This window comes from Gopherus evgoodei, chromosome 4, assembly GCF_007399415.2.
Source record: "Gopherus evgoodei ecotype Sinaloan lineage chromosome 4, rGopEvg1_v1.p, whole genome shotgun sequence".
Lineage (NCBI taxonomy): Eukaryota > Metazoa > Chordata > Testudines > Testudinidae > Gopherus > Gopherus evgoodei.
This window is the reverse complement of record NC_044325.1, coordinates 68211349-68226822: the sequence shown is the minus strand read 5'-3', so window position 1 is coordinate 68226822 and position 15474 is coordinate 68211349. Positions and strand designations below refer to the sequence as shown.

At 42.2% G+C, this 15474-nt stretch overlaps 1 protein-coding gene across 4 annotated transcripts in view; it reads right to left on the bottom strand.

The window, feature by feature from the left end:
• DPF3 (double PHD fingers 3) overlaps window positions 1-15474 on the bottom strand; it is a 242829-nt gene that overhangs the window by 212026 nt on the left and 15329 nt on the right. For 3 of the 4 annotated variants that reach the window (XR_004000026.1, XM_030559653.1, XM_030559651.1), the window contains exon 1: window positions 2134-2192. The exons of the other annotated variant lie outside the window; for it this stretch is intronic. Coding sequence is in view for 2 of the 3 variants with exons in the window: in XM_030559653.1 (XP_030415513.1) it covers window positions 2134-2165 (32 nt within the window). In the remaining variant the exon portion in view is untranslated. Of the gene's footprint in view, window positions 1-2133; window positions 2193-15474 lie in introns of those variants that run through there. 4 annotated transcript variants of the gene reach the window in all.

Sequence of the window (15474 nt, the reverse complement as noted above, 5' to 3'; positions counted from 1 at the left end):
TTAACTATAAGTACAAAGGAGACAGGATTTAGAACGGAGATATAAATCACAGGTGTGAATGTTACATGTACCACAATTACAAAGAGTTCAAAGCTAACACAATACATAATAACGTCGTTCGGAAAGGGGTAGTCTTCTCCCTTCTTCTCCCAAGTCCTCGGCACTCTCACAGGGGTTTACCACCCCGTAACTCTATGGAGTTACTCCTCATTTGCACCCATGTGAGCAAGAGTAGAATCAAGCTTCCCTTCGCTCTCCGCACACACACACCATCCAGCGCCACGCGACACGAGACTGATCGGATGCCGAGGAAACTCACCTCCAACACCAAACGAATGACTTTCCCGAAAGAAAAGCATCCCCAACCTCCTTTGTTATTAATATTTACATAGTCACATCAATACAAACGGCATTTCACACAACACGCAAGCAGGACAGAAGTTGGTCCAATAAAAGATATTACTTCCCTCCACCTTGTCTCTCTACACACATAACAAAAGATATTGTATAGCTACCTATATTGTTTTCATGCAGTTAAATTGGCAACAATGAATGAGCTAACGTATTTATTTTTTAAACTGAAAAATCAAATGATTTAAGCAGCAGAATGCGAGGTGGGAGAGCACGTTAATAAGTTGTTCTCACTGGGACAACTATAAAATATGCAGTCTGATTGGTGGAACATTGTATAATCCATACATATTCACGGGGAGCGAGTGGGGTCTTCTTTTTTTCAAAAAGACATCTACTCCTTTGATAACACTGTTCTAACGGCACTTCCCCCTTCTCAACAGATTTTTACAATTTGCTAAATGAAAGAATATTTAATGTAAGAAAAGGTTTGATGCCAAGATGGAGAAAGAGTGATGCAAATATGCCAGCTCTATGCCCCCACCCAGTGTAAAGCTTTCCTTCCCTCCAGACTGCTGCACAGCACAGAGACAGCAGCAGGAAGCCGTGGGGAAAATCTCCAAATATTTTTCCAACTCCAATCGGAGCAAGTTTAATTGAAAGGACGCAGCTCACAGTTTGAATTACATCTCTAAAAACTCAAACGGATAAAAACACGCACTCAGTGTGACTTGAAATTCCAAATGAAGTGTCTCCACCAGCTACTCTGCTTTCTTGCATTATGAGCATCTTGCATTATTAGCAAGAGCTGCCCCCTAGCACCGAAGTCATTTTTAAAAGGTTGAGACAGCCCCTTCTCTCCCCACATACGGTGCCAAATCCCACTCTCCCTAATGCCTTGAGGGATTAACGGTGTGTGCTGCAGACCATAAGGAAATAAAGGACTTGATCCAGAGAAGGATGACTGCCTCCTCTGTGCCCATCCTAAATCTGCCTTAATTCAAGACCGGAGAAGCCAGCACATTTCTGTAGCAGAGGCACCTGCCCCCACACTCTCTTCCTATATCTCCTAGCAAACAGTTGGTCAAATTCTGCCCTCATTTACACCCGAGCGGATTTCGGTAATCAGTGTGTCCTTCCCAAAATGGAAACACAATCAACTCTCGTTGCCACTTTTAAAAGCGAAAACCTCCCGTACGCAAAGAGCTCTCTAGACTTCCTGCCCGGCTAGGAAACGCTGTGGCCGATTCTTTCCCCCTCTTCAAGTCTTCCCAACTCCAAGAAGGTTTGCAAAACAAAACTCCGAACTGCTGTCGGAGCGCGGCAAAACCAATAATAATGCCCTCGATTCCCAGGACCGCTCCGTCACCCTTGGACATTGGGCTGTGGCGAGGGAAGCCAGCCCGGACGCCAGGCTCAAGACTCTGTCAAGTGCAAGCACCCCTCAGGGGTCCTGCAGGATCTTACAGTTTCCAAGATCCACGCAGCCCCAAGAGCTGCAAGAAGCCCCGCGGCCATCCTCCCCTTCAGAACTCAAATCTCTCTTCCTCCCGGCCAGCCAATTAATCACAACACAAATGTAACAATTTCTTCTTATTAATTTCAGAGCAAGACGTCTGTGTGTGTTGCACAAAAAGAGAGAAGTCAGAAAGGAAAGAGGGAGGGAGGAGAGATCAGCTGGGAAGCTGGAAGCACCGGGCTCAGGCAGGCAGCAGCATCGGAAAGGCGCCTTTTTTCATATTTAAACCACGCGGAATATGTACATTTTTTATTCCTACTTACGCTTTCAGGGGGTTGTGAATGACAGTCGCCATTTTGCTACAATGTAACAGAATATTGTGTCTCGGAGTTCTAAAGGTTCGCTCAGGGGAAGCGCCCAGCCAATCAGAGGATGGGATACCGGCCCGCTGCCCAATCCGGGGCTGTGGGCGGAGCCTAGGCTGTGCTAGTTATTAGGGGAGCTGTCAAAGCCCAGAGGTCACTCCCTTTCTGTGGAACTGGAAGAGAGCAGGTCTTAAAGGGGCAGTAACACATCCAAGGGCCTGTCACCACACCGAACTAGATTGAGGGGGGCTAGGATGAGGAGCAGAAGACTCTTTGGAGTTATGTGGCTTTTAATGTCAAGAAATCGAAAGAAAGAAATGAGGGAAAATACATTGTCTTTTTGTATTGCTGTGGCTGCCTTTCATTTCCCAAATGGCATGCCCCCTTATTCATGTGCCAAGGCTGGATGCATGTCATTTAATCAGAAAAATAAATGACATGTGTACTGACATTTGGTGCTGCAGCAGATTATTATTATTATTCCCAGTTTGTTTCCCTTTACCTAAAGCCACTTTCCCCTTCAGGTTTCTTAGAACTATCGTTTATAGTGACTCCAGGGCAGCACCCTCTCCCCCTCCCCTAGGAATTTCTCAATGTCAGTCATCCAGCTCCTGCAGCCAGTGCACTGGTTACATAATGCACAGTGGCCAAACTGCCTGCCTGCCTGTTTTCTGTTTTCCCCACAAAGCAACTTCTGAGGTGATTGTCTTGTCTAGCATGTTGAGACCTGGGCCTCTGATCTTTCACCATAGAGAAAGGGAGGGGGAAGGATTTTAACCTGCATTTCATATGACACCTACTTGCATGGTAGCAGAGTAACTTGGAGGCAAGAGTTCTGGAACAGATACAGCTGTAGTTAAACAAACCTACTCCAGAAATGTTTTGTATTTCTCTTCCCAAAACGTAGAATTTCCTCCCGCAAAGTTACAACTTTGCTTCCAGACCTACAGCCCACCCATCCTACATATATGAGGAATTTATTGATCTATTTTGATTCTTCTTCTTCTATCCCCCATAAAGGAAATTTTAACCTAATTTTAATATATTTAATGTATTGTCCTGAGGCCCAGGATGGGCAACAGACAATTTTTCTCTATATTAAAGAATATAAACCCAACCTGTGCCCTACTGTGGTAGAAGTTGGAGATTTATGCCACTGGGAAGAGGAGACACCAACACTCTCTCCAAGCAATGGTAAGTCCTATGATAGTGTACTGTAAATGATGACATTTTTAAAGTATACAAAAGCTGGGTTAGATATCTTTAGAAGTTTAATGAGTCTCATTGGGCTCTGTACAGTTGGACTCATGGGCACATTCCTGAGCTGTGGGCAATAAGCTCTTGGTGAAGCCGGGTAGGGAGGAAGTTGCAACGTATTAAACTATCTTGATGCTCCCCTGATCCTTAGGCCATTCATATGCTAAGCCAGTCCCAGCCTCTAACTAGCTGCCATCAATCCCAACCATCTAGGCTGTTACAGCAGCCACCATCTTCTGGGCATAAGAAAAACCGTTGACGCACCCTATTTTCTCCTACCATTCCCCATCTGCAAGGGGTATCCAAACCGCAGCTCTTTTACCATTCATATGCGGCTTGAAGAGCCCCCCCATTCTCCACCTACCGGACTGGGGGGGTGGCACTCAGGGCTTCTGCACACCAGGTGTCAGGGCTTCAGCCCCACAAGGCACATCTGCCAGGGCTCAGGGATTCCCAGGAATGGGGCTGAAGCCCCAACAGGTGTACCCTGTGGGGATAAAGTCCCGAGACCTTCCTTTCTGCTGAGCTAGAGCCCCAAACCCCAGCAGGCACCTCTTGCAGGGCTGAAGCCCCAAGACCCAGCAGGCGCGACCTATGGGGTTGAAGCCCCAAGATCCCCCTTCCCACTGGGGTGGAGCCCTGAGACCTGGCAGGCACCTCCTGTGGGGCTGAAGTCCCGAGCCTCAGCAGGCATAACAGATGAGGCTGAGGCACACACCTATATTTCTAATATGTGGATTTGATATGGACAGTGCTTTGTAAGGACCGAAGCCTGTAAGTGTGCTCCATGCATGGAAGTTCTCAACTTTAGGTGCAGGTCTGTGTTTGCAAAACAGGGCTCCATGTCTACAGATATTCTGTAACTGGACAGAATCCCCGAGCCCCACCAACCTGCTGCAGGGCTGAAGCCCCAAGCCCCGGCTCTGAAGGTTGTTGTATGCAGCTCAGAAGGGCAGTAAGTGTGGCCATTGCTGCCATATGCTAATGGTCAGAAGAAGGGAGTGGCATAAGAGTAACTACAGTACTGTTATGCCATTCAAGGATCTTTGGATGCAGCTTGAAGGCAACTTTGCAATACCAGAGAAATGAAGAATCTGGCCCATAGTAACTAAGGCATGAAGCTTTACTGGCAGGATATAAAAACAGTACCAAATATTTTTTAACTCTAAAACATTTCTAGAATACATTGTCAGTAACATGTATTGTCATAAAAATACATGATGGTATGGTGTGGGAGATTTTATAGACCCCTGTTTGAAATGACCTAAATAACTTCCTGTTGGCTTCACCTCTTGTGAGTAATGTGACCATCACAAACTCATGCTCATAAAACCTTTACATCACACTCTCATGGATTCCAATTTTATACCCATTAGCACACACATAACCTTCATCATTAACTGATTACATGTGAATGAAATTTTTGGGACCCATTCTCCTCTCAAGAACATTGGTTTTATACCTGTGTGACTCCACTGATCAATTGTGACTGCTGATTTGCAGTGTCAGTGGAGAATAAAGATCAAAATACACACATTTTCTCATTTATTAACCCACCAAGTCCTGAATTCAGGGTTTTATGATCCCCACTTAAGAGTTGATGACATCATTCAAAGCCACCTAAATCACAGCAGGGAGATTGCTAGAAGATGGAAATGCTTTTAAAATATTTAGTGTTATAAAAGTAGGTAGGTATATGCTTCCCAGCAGTATGGGGAACATACAAATAAAAACCTAAACAAACTGCATTAAAACTTAAAAAAGAGAGAAAAAATAATGAGTCTATTCTTGTAGGGTAAAACTCACGCATGCTGCACAAGACCCTCAGCAAAACTTGGTGGTGATGCGGGGATGGGAGGAGCAGGTTTGGGTTTTTGTTTGTTTTTTTAATAAAATCTAATTCTACCCACTACAAAGCCTGAGCATTCAGGTTCTATGTGGATGGAATGTGAAGGGCCTGAAGAGTTGAAACCCACCCCTTCAAATCAGGGCTGATGAGCAACATGTCCCCATCCCTGCAGCAGAACAGCAGCTGTAGTTCCTCCATACCAATTGCATAGGTGATGGGGACGTTTCAGCCACTGGACTATTGACTCCTGTGACTACTCCTCTGACCTACCCCATTTCAGACTTCTCTTCACTGGTCTCAATGGGGCCAGTGCAGTTCTCCTTTCTGTGTAGTGTAGGGGACGCATGGGCTCACGGTCACCCTGCACAGCCTGTATGCGGGACCTACATTTTTCTGGGGATGCTGGGCATCATGGGTGAGTTTCACCCTTTTGAAATAGATTCATTATTTTTTTCTCTTTTTTAAGTTTTAATGAAGTTTGCTGAGGTTTTTACTTATACACTCCCCAGCACAGTTGGGAACATAAAGACAATTGAGAACTGGAAAGTGAAGTCAACTAGAAACTGAAGTGAAACTGACCTGCCTGTTTAATTTTCCAGGCTGAAGAAAATGCAAAAGGCAAACTAATAGATAAAAATGGTAAAAAAGCTACTAGAGCTAAAACATTATTTCAGCTGTAACAATCTAAGGTGTGATCAGTAGCACACACCTATATTTGTAACGTGGATTTGATATGGACAGTGCTTTGTAAGGACAGAAGCCTGTAAGTGTGCTCCATGCATGGAAGTTCTCAACTTCAGGTGCAGTTCTGTGTTTGCAAAACAGGGCCCCATGTCTACAGATATTCTGTAACTGATTTAGGATCTTAACCCCTTTTTATTTATTTAAAGCTCTGCAGACATCTTGCATGCACTGTTCCTTGTCAGCCCTCCTCCCCATTTCTTTGATCTCCACCAGTAGTTCAGTAATTCAAAGTAAAGAGAGAAAGATATCAGAGTGTCAAAGTTCCAGACTCAACACCCTCTACAAACACATCACCCAAATCTTATATAGTCAGCAGAACAAGGGTAACTGCAGAGCTGCATGGATGAAGTATAATAAGCACCAATGATTCATTCTTTACAACTTCAGGAGTCACGTTCTCAAAAGGTGACCTGCAATCTTTTCTTTAAAAGGCAAAATTCCCTCCACTGTAGCAACATGTGCTGAATGCCTGTAGGCTAGCAAGATTTATTCCACACACGAGGCCTGATTCTAATCTCACATAGTTTTATGCCAATATCACTCCACTGGCTCTCCAACCGAGTTACTCCTGATTTACATCCACCCCAGGAGGCTCAGACTTAGGTCCCTTTTGTTTAAAAATGGGTTGTTCAAATAAAGCTGAGAAAGTGCTGCAAAGTTCACATCTGAATTCAGATCTCAGGCTGAAGTTTCCCAAAGCCTGAGGAGAGGATGGATGTCTCAGATCTCTGGTTCTGGTCCAGGTCTATCTCCACTTTAATAATGCCCCCCTTAGCCTGGCCACTGGTGTATTCAGCACACCCTGCTATAGTTGAGGTATTTTTACAAATGATTGGTAGGAACACCTTTACGAATAAGATATGCAAAGAGTCACACTGGGGAAAAATAAATTATTCCAAACTGCCTTATAAGAACACAGAAGCCTTGCAGTAGTAAATGGAGTGGTGGAGTACTACCAGGTTATAATACCTTGTGCTTTCCATCTTCAGCATTAACTAATAAATCTTCATATCACCACTCTGACATAGATAAACAAGACCCTGTCTATGGCACAGCAATAACCAAATCAGGGGACCACATTTCTTCTCTGACCAAGATATAAACATGATAAAATTTGATAGATGGGGATTAACTGTATTATCATCTCCAGGCAAAAGATTTACACTGTCCAGGATCACAGTTAGGTTTGGTCTTCCCTATAATTTTTAATTAGATTTTAATAAGGTCACGGGATAAACATGAGACAGCCAGGTCTCCTGCCACCATTGTAGATGGAAGGATTGTATTTTTATCAGTAAATGTTGGTAAACATTCACTTCACTGAAAAAAATATTTCCATCAATAGTAATCAAAATATACAGATAGAAAAAGTAAGAAAAATGCTGTTTGTGAACTTATTAATGTTCAATTTAAAGATATGTACTTTGAATATTGATATGTGATGTTGACAATTTCTGTTAACTGTTATAAAGCTTTAACTTTTTGAATCTCAACACCTACTGTAATTAAATATTAACTAACTCCCCTATTGTCTGATACACACACCCATTATTTCCCATAATTATGAAAATGTAAATCAATAAAAATAAAAAATGCTTAGAAATAAACATCGATATTATCCACTGATATGATAAAATATACACATTGGCTTCTGACAAGTCTAATTATCACAGTGATGTAGTTGGAGCCTGAGACACTGCCTCTATGCAGCTGTAACTCTTTTTAAATATGATTGTGGCCCAAGAGTATTATAACATGACTTCCGTTTGCCTGAGTGAATAAAAAAATTACATTTCACAACCATGTTAGGTAACCATGCTTTAACCCTGGTAGAGAGACAAGATAGGTGGGGTGATATCTTTTATTGAACCAATTTCTGTTGGCGAGAGAGAGGCAAGCTTTTGAGCCACACAGAACTCTTCTTCAGGTCTGGGAAAGGTACTTTCAGAGTCACAGCAACATGCAAGGTGGAACAGATTGTTTAGCATAAGTAGAGAGTACATATTGCAAGGGACCTTTCAAGGTAGAGTGACCCTCTTAGCACCTCTGTAGTCATAGGATCCTGGTAAATTTACTGACCACCTCTGTGAAGCACTTTGAGATCTACTGCTGAAAAGCTCCGTTTAAAGCTGGGTATTATTATTATTTCATTTTAAAATAAGTTATTTAGCCCTGGTGTTTGTGAAGATAAATTCTGAGACCTGGCCTACACTTAAAACTTAGGTCAACATAGCTATGGCTCTCAAAGGTGTGAAAAACCCACACCCCTGAGTGCCACAGATACGCCAACCTAACCCTCAGTGTAGATGCAGCTAGGTAAATGTAAGAATGCTTCCATAAACCTAACTATCACTGCTCAAGGAGGTGAATTTCCTGTTGCACTGGGGAAAAACCCTTCTGTTGCTCTGGTCTACATCTATGCCTCAGGGTTATGCTGGCATAGCTATGGCACCATAGCTATGCAGCTATAGTCCCTGTAGCATAGACATGGTCTGAATGTGCAAGCAGGTTTAAACAATAGCTCTCAGTAGTATAAATTGGCCCTTTCATCTCAATGGGGTGTTAACTCTGAAATAAGCATCAATATCACTGCTGATCAAAACATATAAGAAAGGAGACTCATGATGAAGATGTTATGAAGACATGCTCAATTTGCTGACACTGATATTTTATTTGGCATCATGAGTGGGTGGAAGTGACGGTGGTTGAAGCCTTGGGTCGTGGGCAGAGCTTGAGAAAGTATCACCACTTTTTTTTCCAGTCTGCCTCTTGTTTATAATTTTTTTTCTGTTAACACAAGCAAGGAAAAAAGCCATGTTATAACATGGTCCAAAATGTTTATTTTTGTAGTATATGTAGGACTGAAATATTACTGAAAGCCTCACTTTCTGCTACAGCTAGTCTAAATTTTTCCAAAAAACTGTCCACTCAAAAAATATTTTTTTGTCAAAAACAAATGAAAAAGTGGGGGGTGGAGGACACCTGGACATTATTTTTTTTTTGCATTGTATTTTATTGTCAGAGAGGTGGAAGAAGGATTAAAACTTTTTATTTCCCAAAAAAGATATTCTGGAACATTTTTGAAAAAAAAAGTTTTGTCTCAAATCCTGCAAAATTGAATCAACTTCCAACAATTTTCACAAAATTCTTTTTCTAATTTTCAACCAGTTGTAGTGGTTTAAATGTAGACACAATCTTAAATTTGAGCCTGTCTAGCATTAAGGAAATTTGCAGTGGTGATGTTAGACCAGTGCAAACCCCTAATATAGACATGCTGGACTGGTGCAACACAGGACTTATCAGGATATGGCCACATGTACATGATATGGATGATAGCAGCATAGCTACGGCTCCATAGCTATGTCAGCATAAGCCGTAACATAGATAAGCCTATGTCAACTGAAGAGGTTTTTCCATTTCTCTTGGAACTCCACCTCTCTGAGCGATGATAGCTAGGTTGATGGAAGTATTCTTCTATCAACCTAGCTGCATCTACACCAGGAGTTAGGTTGGCAAAGCGATGGTGCTCAGAGGTGCAAATTTTTCACACCCCTGAGCAACATAGCTATATCAACCTAAGTTTTAAGTATAGACCAGGTGTAAATTATATTAGTTTAATTCATAGTTGTGCAAGCACTGATTTATACCTGTCGACTGTGTCTACATTAGGGACTTGTACCTATGTGGCTACCTTGCATAAATTTCCCTAATGAAGACAAGGCCCTTAGTGTCAAAACAGTTTAAGAACTTTGATATTCTCAGCTGCCAGTCATTTCCTCAGTTCATTATAAGGCATCGTCTCTGCAGAAGAGAGCTGAAAAATACCTGTCAAAGATTATTATAAAATTCTGAGTGAAGAAGGCGGCTGATGGGACACTGCTTGCTGCAGGGCACAGTACTATTTTTGCTACTAACCGTGCTGCTTGTGAGGCTATGTGTACAGCTCTGTTGTAGCATCCATGTAAGGCTGCTGGGCAAGGGGTGTAGTAGGCACACGTATAGGGCCTGATTCTCCTCTCACATTGGTTTTACATCAGCAAAATGCCATTGATTTCAGTGGAGATACTAGTGCTCCTGATTTACACCAGTATCAATGAGAGGCGAATCAGATGTATACAGTCCCAATACCACAGATAGTACCTGGGATCTATGAGGCTAGGCAGGCTCCAATGGCTCCAGCCAAGATATTTGCTGGTATGGCCAAAAATCAAATTCTTTCATCTAGGTTAAGACACCATAAGTGTCACTAATATCAATACCAGGTGTGTAACCCAAGTCCCACAGGGCTCACTCAAGCAAGACAGAAAGGAATTGTTACCACCTAGTATTTCAGGATGAAGTGATAGTCCAAGCACACCATCTTCACATAAGGCTCACAATCTCCATCACCTGAACACTGCTGCACACAAAAGTACACGTTCTCCATCTTCTTATTCCTTTCATAAGAACATAAGAATGGCTATACTGGGCCAGACTAAAGGTCCATCCAGCCCAGCATCCTGTCTGCTGACAGCGGCCAATGCCAGGTGTCCCAGAGGGAGTGAACCTAACAGATAATGATCAAGTGATCTCTCTCCTGCCATCCATTTCCCTCTGACAAACATAGGCTAGGGACACCATTCCTTACCTATCCTGGCTAATAGCCATTAAGGGACTTAACCTCCCTGAATTTCTCTCTTTTAAACCCTGTTATAGTCCTAGCCTTCACAACCTCCTCAGGCAAGGAGTTCCACAGGTTCACTGTGTGCTGTGTGAAAAACTTCCTTTTGTTTGTTTTAAACCTACTGCCTATTAATTTCATTTGGTGGCCCCTAGTTCTTATATTATGGGAACAAGTAAATAATGGCTGCTTTCATCCTTTCCCATTTTGCTGAAGGACAGAGCCAGTCCGGGGGCATTTGAACCACTGTATTTGAAAGGGTGCACCAGCCATCTTCAAAATCAGAAAAGATGCCAACAAACTATTTCTGATTATACCTCAGAACACCTAAGATCTCTCAGGGCTTAAGCTCAGGGGTGTCAAAAGTTTAGGGGATTTTTAGTGGGCAAAAGCATGCCCTTTGGAGGGGTTGGACCAGGGATTGGTCAAGTGCTAACTCCTCACCTTTGTAATCATCACAGGTGGTGCAGTAGGGTCAGAGAAGGGCAAAGGTATGTCCCCCATTCATGCACACCCTTTTCTCCCTCCTGGTGGATGACAATAGCACTTAGGCACTAGGACTCAAAGGCATTAGAACAATTTAGATGTAAATAAAAATATTTATGAAGACAATACTGTGACTGCTTTTGTGCAAGCTGAAGTATTACAAAATAGTATGTTTTATCACACAGTTTTCCTTAGGGGGATTCTCTCCTCCTTAAGGGCTTTATCATCCTCTCCACAAAATACCAACATTTGGATCCCAATGCTGCAGCTGCGACATGTGCCAAGCTTCTGGGAGTTCTTTACACATAATGGCTACAGGATCAAGCCCTACAGTTGCATCTTGCCCACTCTTCAAACATTTAGAAATGACAGCAAGAAATGAAACTGAGTTGTATGCTTTGCTGCCCTCGCTGGGCCTACAGTAGCTTCCCACTATCTCCTAACCTTCGGGTCATTCTTCTTGAATACTTTTTATTAATAGCCTTCTCTCTCTCTATGTAATATTAATCCCTTCAGGCAACCATGATCACCCCTGGTTGCCCTCCTAGACAGATGCATTGGTCAAGTCCATTTTGAGAAGAGGGGGAAGGATAAAATCAAAAATACAGCCTGGGATTTACTGTACTTACATTTGCTGCAGGTGAAAGGCACTTGCTAATTAAGTCTGCACTGGGGTCAGACAAGCAGCCGACTCTCTCACTCTATTTATATACTTGGAATAATTCAACAGCTAGCGCTTTTCCCGGGTAAATAAATGCCCATCTCCTGAAATGGATTCCAACTTCTGGAGCACTGAGGTTACACACCAAGGGTCAGTATGTAAATTGCCATGCCAGAGCCATGCAGCTGTTTCCCTCAGTCACTCGTTCCCTACTTTTATAGGACATGAGAATTCCACTTGTATTCCAAATTCAAATGTAACCATGTTGTATTCCAATGGATGCTGGCAATATTCCAAACTGTGGTACTGGGGACACCCACGCCTGGCTTTTCTCAGCTACCACAGTATTCAGAATGCTATTGGAATAGGTGGTTATTGTGTGGAATCCTAAAACTAACTTTTCTATTGAGCATGTAAATGAACTCTGACCTGCACATCTGCACAAGCAGCAAAATGTTGTTTTCATGCTCTGCAAGGTGGCGAAAAGCAGGAGGATGACAGATTACTGGCATAATGAGGAAACCACCATATTTCCAAACAACTTTCCTAAGGCCTTTATTTTATTTATAGGCATTTCTAAGGCATATGGGAGAAACATAGGAACTCTATTGTTTTCAATTCAGAACAGATATTTACATACATGCCTTTGGGTAGTCAGCAGGACTACTCACTTGCTTAAAGTTAGGTGTGTGCTCAAATACATTGCTGGACTAGGACCTAAATGAGAAGAGAGGTGTTAGCCCTGGGTACCAGGCAGAGATGAGGTGAGACAGGACAGGAGAACAATTCAGGAAGTGGTGGTGTGCCACAACTATGGAACAGCTGGGAGATAGGGTACTGGAGCAGGTTTAGTTCTTCCATTCCTGAAACTGGGTCATGATTTTAATCAAAAATTCAACTGATGCAGCAGAATAAGGCAGGACCCCTTAAGATCAAGGGCCCATGACTATAGGAAACTTGAAAAAAGCAGGCATGAGCTGATGTATTGTTTGATTGCGGCAAGATGGCCATTTACCACAGACACCAGATCCAAGGTGGACAAAGGGCATCCTTCTAGGTCCACAGTGCCACCCATAACTTCTCAAGTCATGCCACAATGCATCCCAAAGGAAGGGGGTCAAGCAAATATGCGATTCTGATGACCACCATTCATGGCAGAAACTGGGGAGGAATGTTTTTGCAGAAGGAGGGAGCAAAGTTTTGGTGGATCCAGATTCCATACACAAGACTTCTAATACAAAACAGAACTATTTCATCCCATGCAGAGAGATTTGTTTGATCTTTAAATTTTTGCTTTTAAAAAGTATTTGTTAACTCTTGGTCTAAATATATTACTGGCTACAGTCTTAAAACACACAAGGAAAAATATTTAAACTGGCAATGGGTCCAATTCACAAAGTTTGGATCTACATAAAGACCCCAAGTTTGGGATTGGTTAGATCAGGATTTTGGTTCAGTCCATTATAGAAGTAGGAATCAGCATCAAAGATCACATTTGGATCCTAATTTTTGTCTTAAAGATTTGCGGTGTTCAGAGCAGGATTGCTATTTACCTTTAAATAGATAGTTGATTAATAATAGTAAAGAATTACATATTACCACAACAGTTTGTATATGCCAGTGATAATTTCACAATAACACAAAGTATCATCTTTATCTGTATCAGAGTTTATAAAGATTGGGAATATCAGTGCTGAAGATAAACCAATATTTTCACATTTAGAAGCCTAAAGTTTGGCTCTAATATTTACTTAAGCAGCTAAATAAGAGGTGTGATTTTCAAAAGACACTGAGCACCCACAGCATCATTTGAGCTCAGTGGACTGTGAGTGTTCAGCACGTTTGAAAAATCAGACCTCTTATATCTTGACTGCCTAAATATAGATTTAGATAGCTAGCTTTAGGCTCTGAAACTTGAAATTTAAGCGATAACAACTAAAAGTCTTGTAAGGTGCTGAGTTTCTGGATTCAGTGGAAGGTCAGAGTGCTCAGCACCTCCCAGAATCAAAGCCTAACTTGCACTGAAACCAACAGAGCTATCTGCATTTACAATGGTATACGTGTAGATGGATTTTAAAACCCCCCACCCATTATATCAGTGGAGTTTTCAATTTCAGTGCAGATTTCCATGTTTATATAAAATTCATCCCCAGAGAGAGAGCGGGGTAGTGTCCAGCCAGCACTGAGCGCTAGGAAAACCTGACTTCATAAGAATTACTGCAGATTTACGTCAGTGTACCTGAGAGCAAAATTTGGCCCATATATGGTGTTTCTTCTCGAAAAAGTGACCTTAAGAAAAACATACTGAAAAAGCAAACTGACTAAACAAAGGCAGGACTTGCATGCATGAAGTTTTTTGGTGTCACTTTGTATATGAATTAGTTAATTTATCTGCTAGCTTCTCTGGATATACACATCATATATTGGGGTGGTGGAGTTAGAAGTTAACATGGATATACACAAGCAAATATCTATGTCCACAGAATCTCTAATGCCATAGACATCCATTTAATTTCATCTCTCCTCTTTACTGTTCCACATTACCAAATATTGTCTCAGATCAATTACAACTTGTTATAACTTCCTTGCCCCGAAGTTAGGAAAGTGAGAAGGCAATAGTAACATGTCAAACAACCTTGGAATCAGCACTCAGCCGATTAATCACAGCCTAGCCTGATGTTTCATCTCCCTCTAGTGGCTCTTGAAAGGCATTTTGAGCAATGCAAAACTAGGAAACCGGAAAAGAGTCTTGTACCAGAGAGCACCTCATGAGCTGGTGCAGTTTCTTACACTACATTGGTCCTCACAAGCCTCCTGTGTTATGCAGGAGGTACAAGTTAAGATAAGTGTCTGTCAGTCCAGCTGACTGGATTCACTTCTCTGTGAAGAGCTGTTATGGATAGTACTTCTCCCCATAGAGTAAGCAGTTAGTGTTAAGGGGGCACAGCCACCTTTCATATGAGGCTTCATACAAAAGTGTTGACTATCTAAAATCCCCCCTGCAATTTCAATTAGATACGGTATTCCTCACTTCCTCTAACTCATTGTGTAAACTGAAGCTGCCAAACTCCAGCTCAGGAAAGACAATAGTGGATGAAGGGATTCCTGTGTTTGTATGTATTTTTATATATGTAAGATATAAACACACACAGGGATTATAGGGGTGCTGCCTGACACCTATAAAACCCTATTTTTCTATGCTTAGAGCATTGCCAAACTTCAGTTGTTCAGGCTACAGTTCATTTCCCATGCAAGGCATCTGTCTGAGGTTGAAATTTTTTTTAAGTTTCAGCAAAAATAGTTCAGTCATTTCCAAGAATGAGTTAGGGAAAAAATAGGTTGGCTTCCCCTCGTTAAATAAATTTTACAACTGTTTTGTTGAGAAGCTCCAACTCCTTCATGCTTTGGAGCAAGGGCTTGAAATTTAGCAAAGGGGTTGCCCTGGGGTCAGAGACAATGCACGTTTGGATCTTCCTGTTCAAAAGCCCCACATTTGGCTAAGTTATAAGCCTTTGAAAAAAATCTCACTTTGCACATGCCGAGTAGAGACTTTGTAGTGTCTAGCAACTAACACATCCAAAGAGTCCATCTGTAATGGGCATGGTCCCTAGGGCCTATGGGGATGAGCAAGACTTTGTCCTC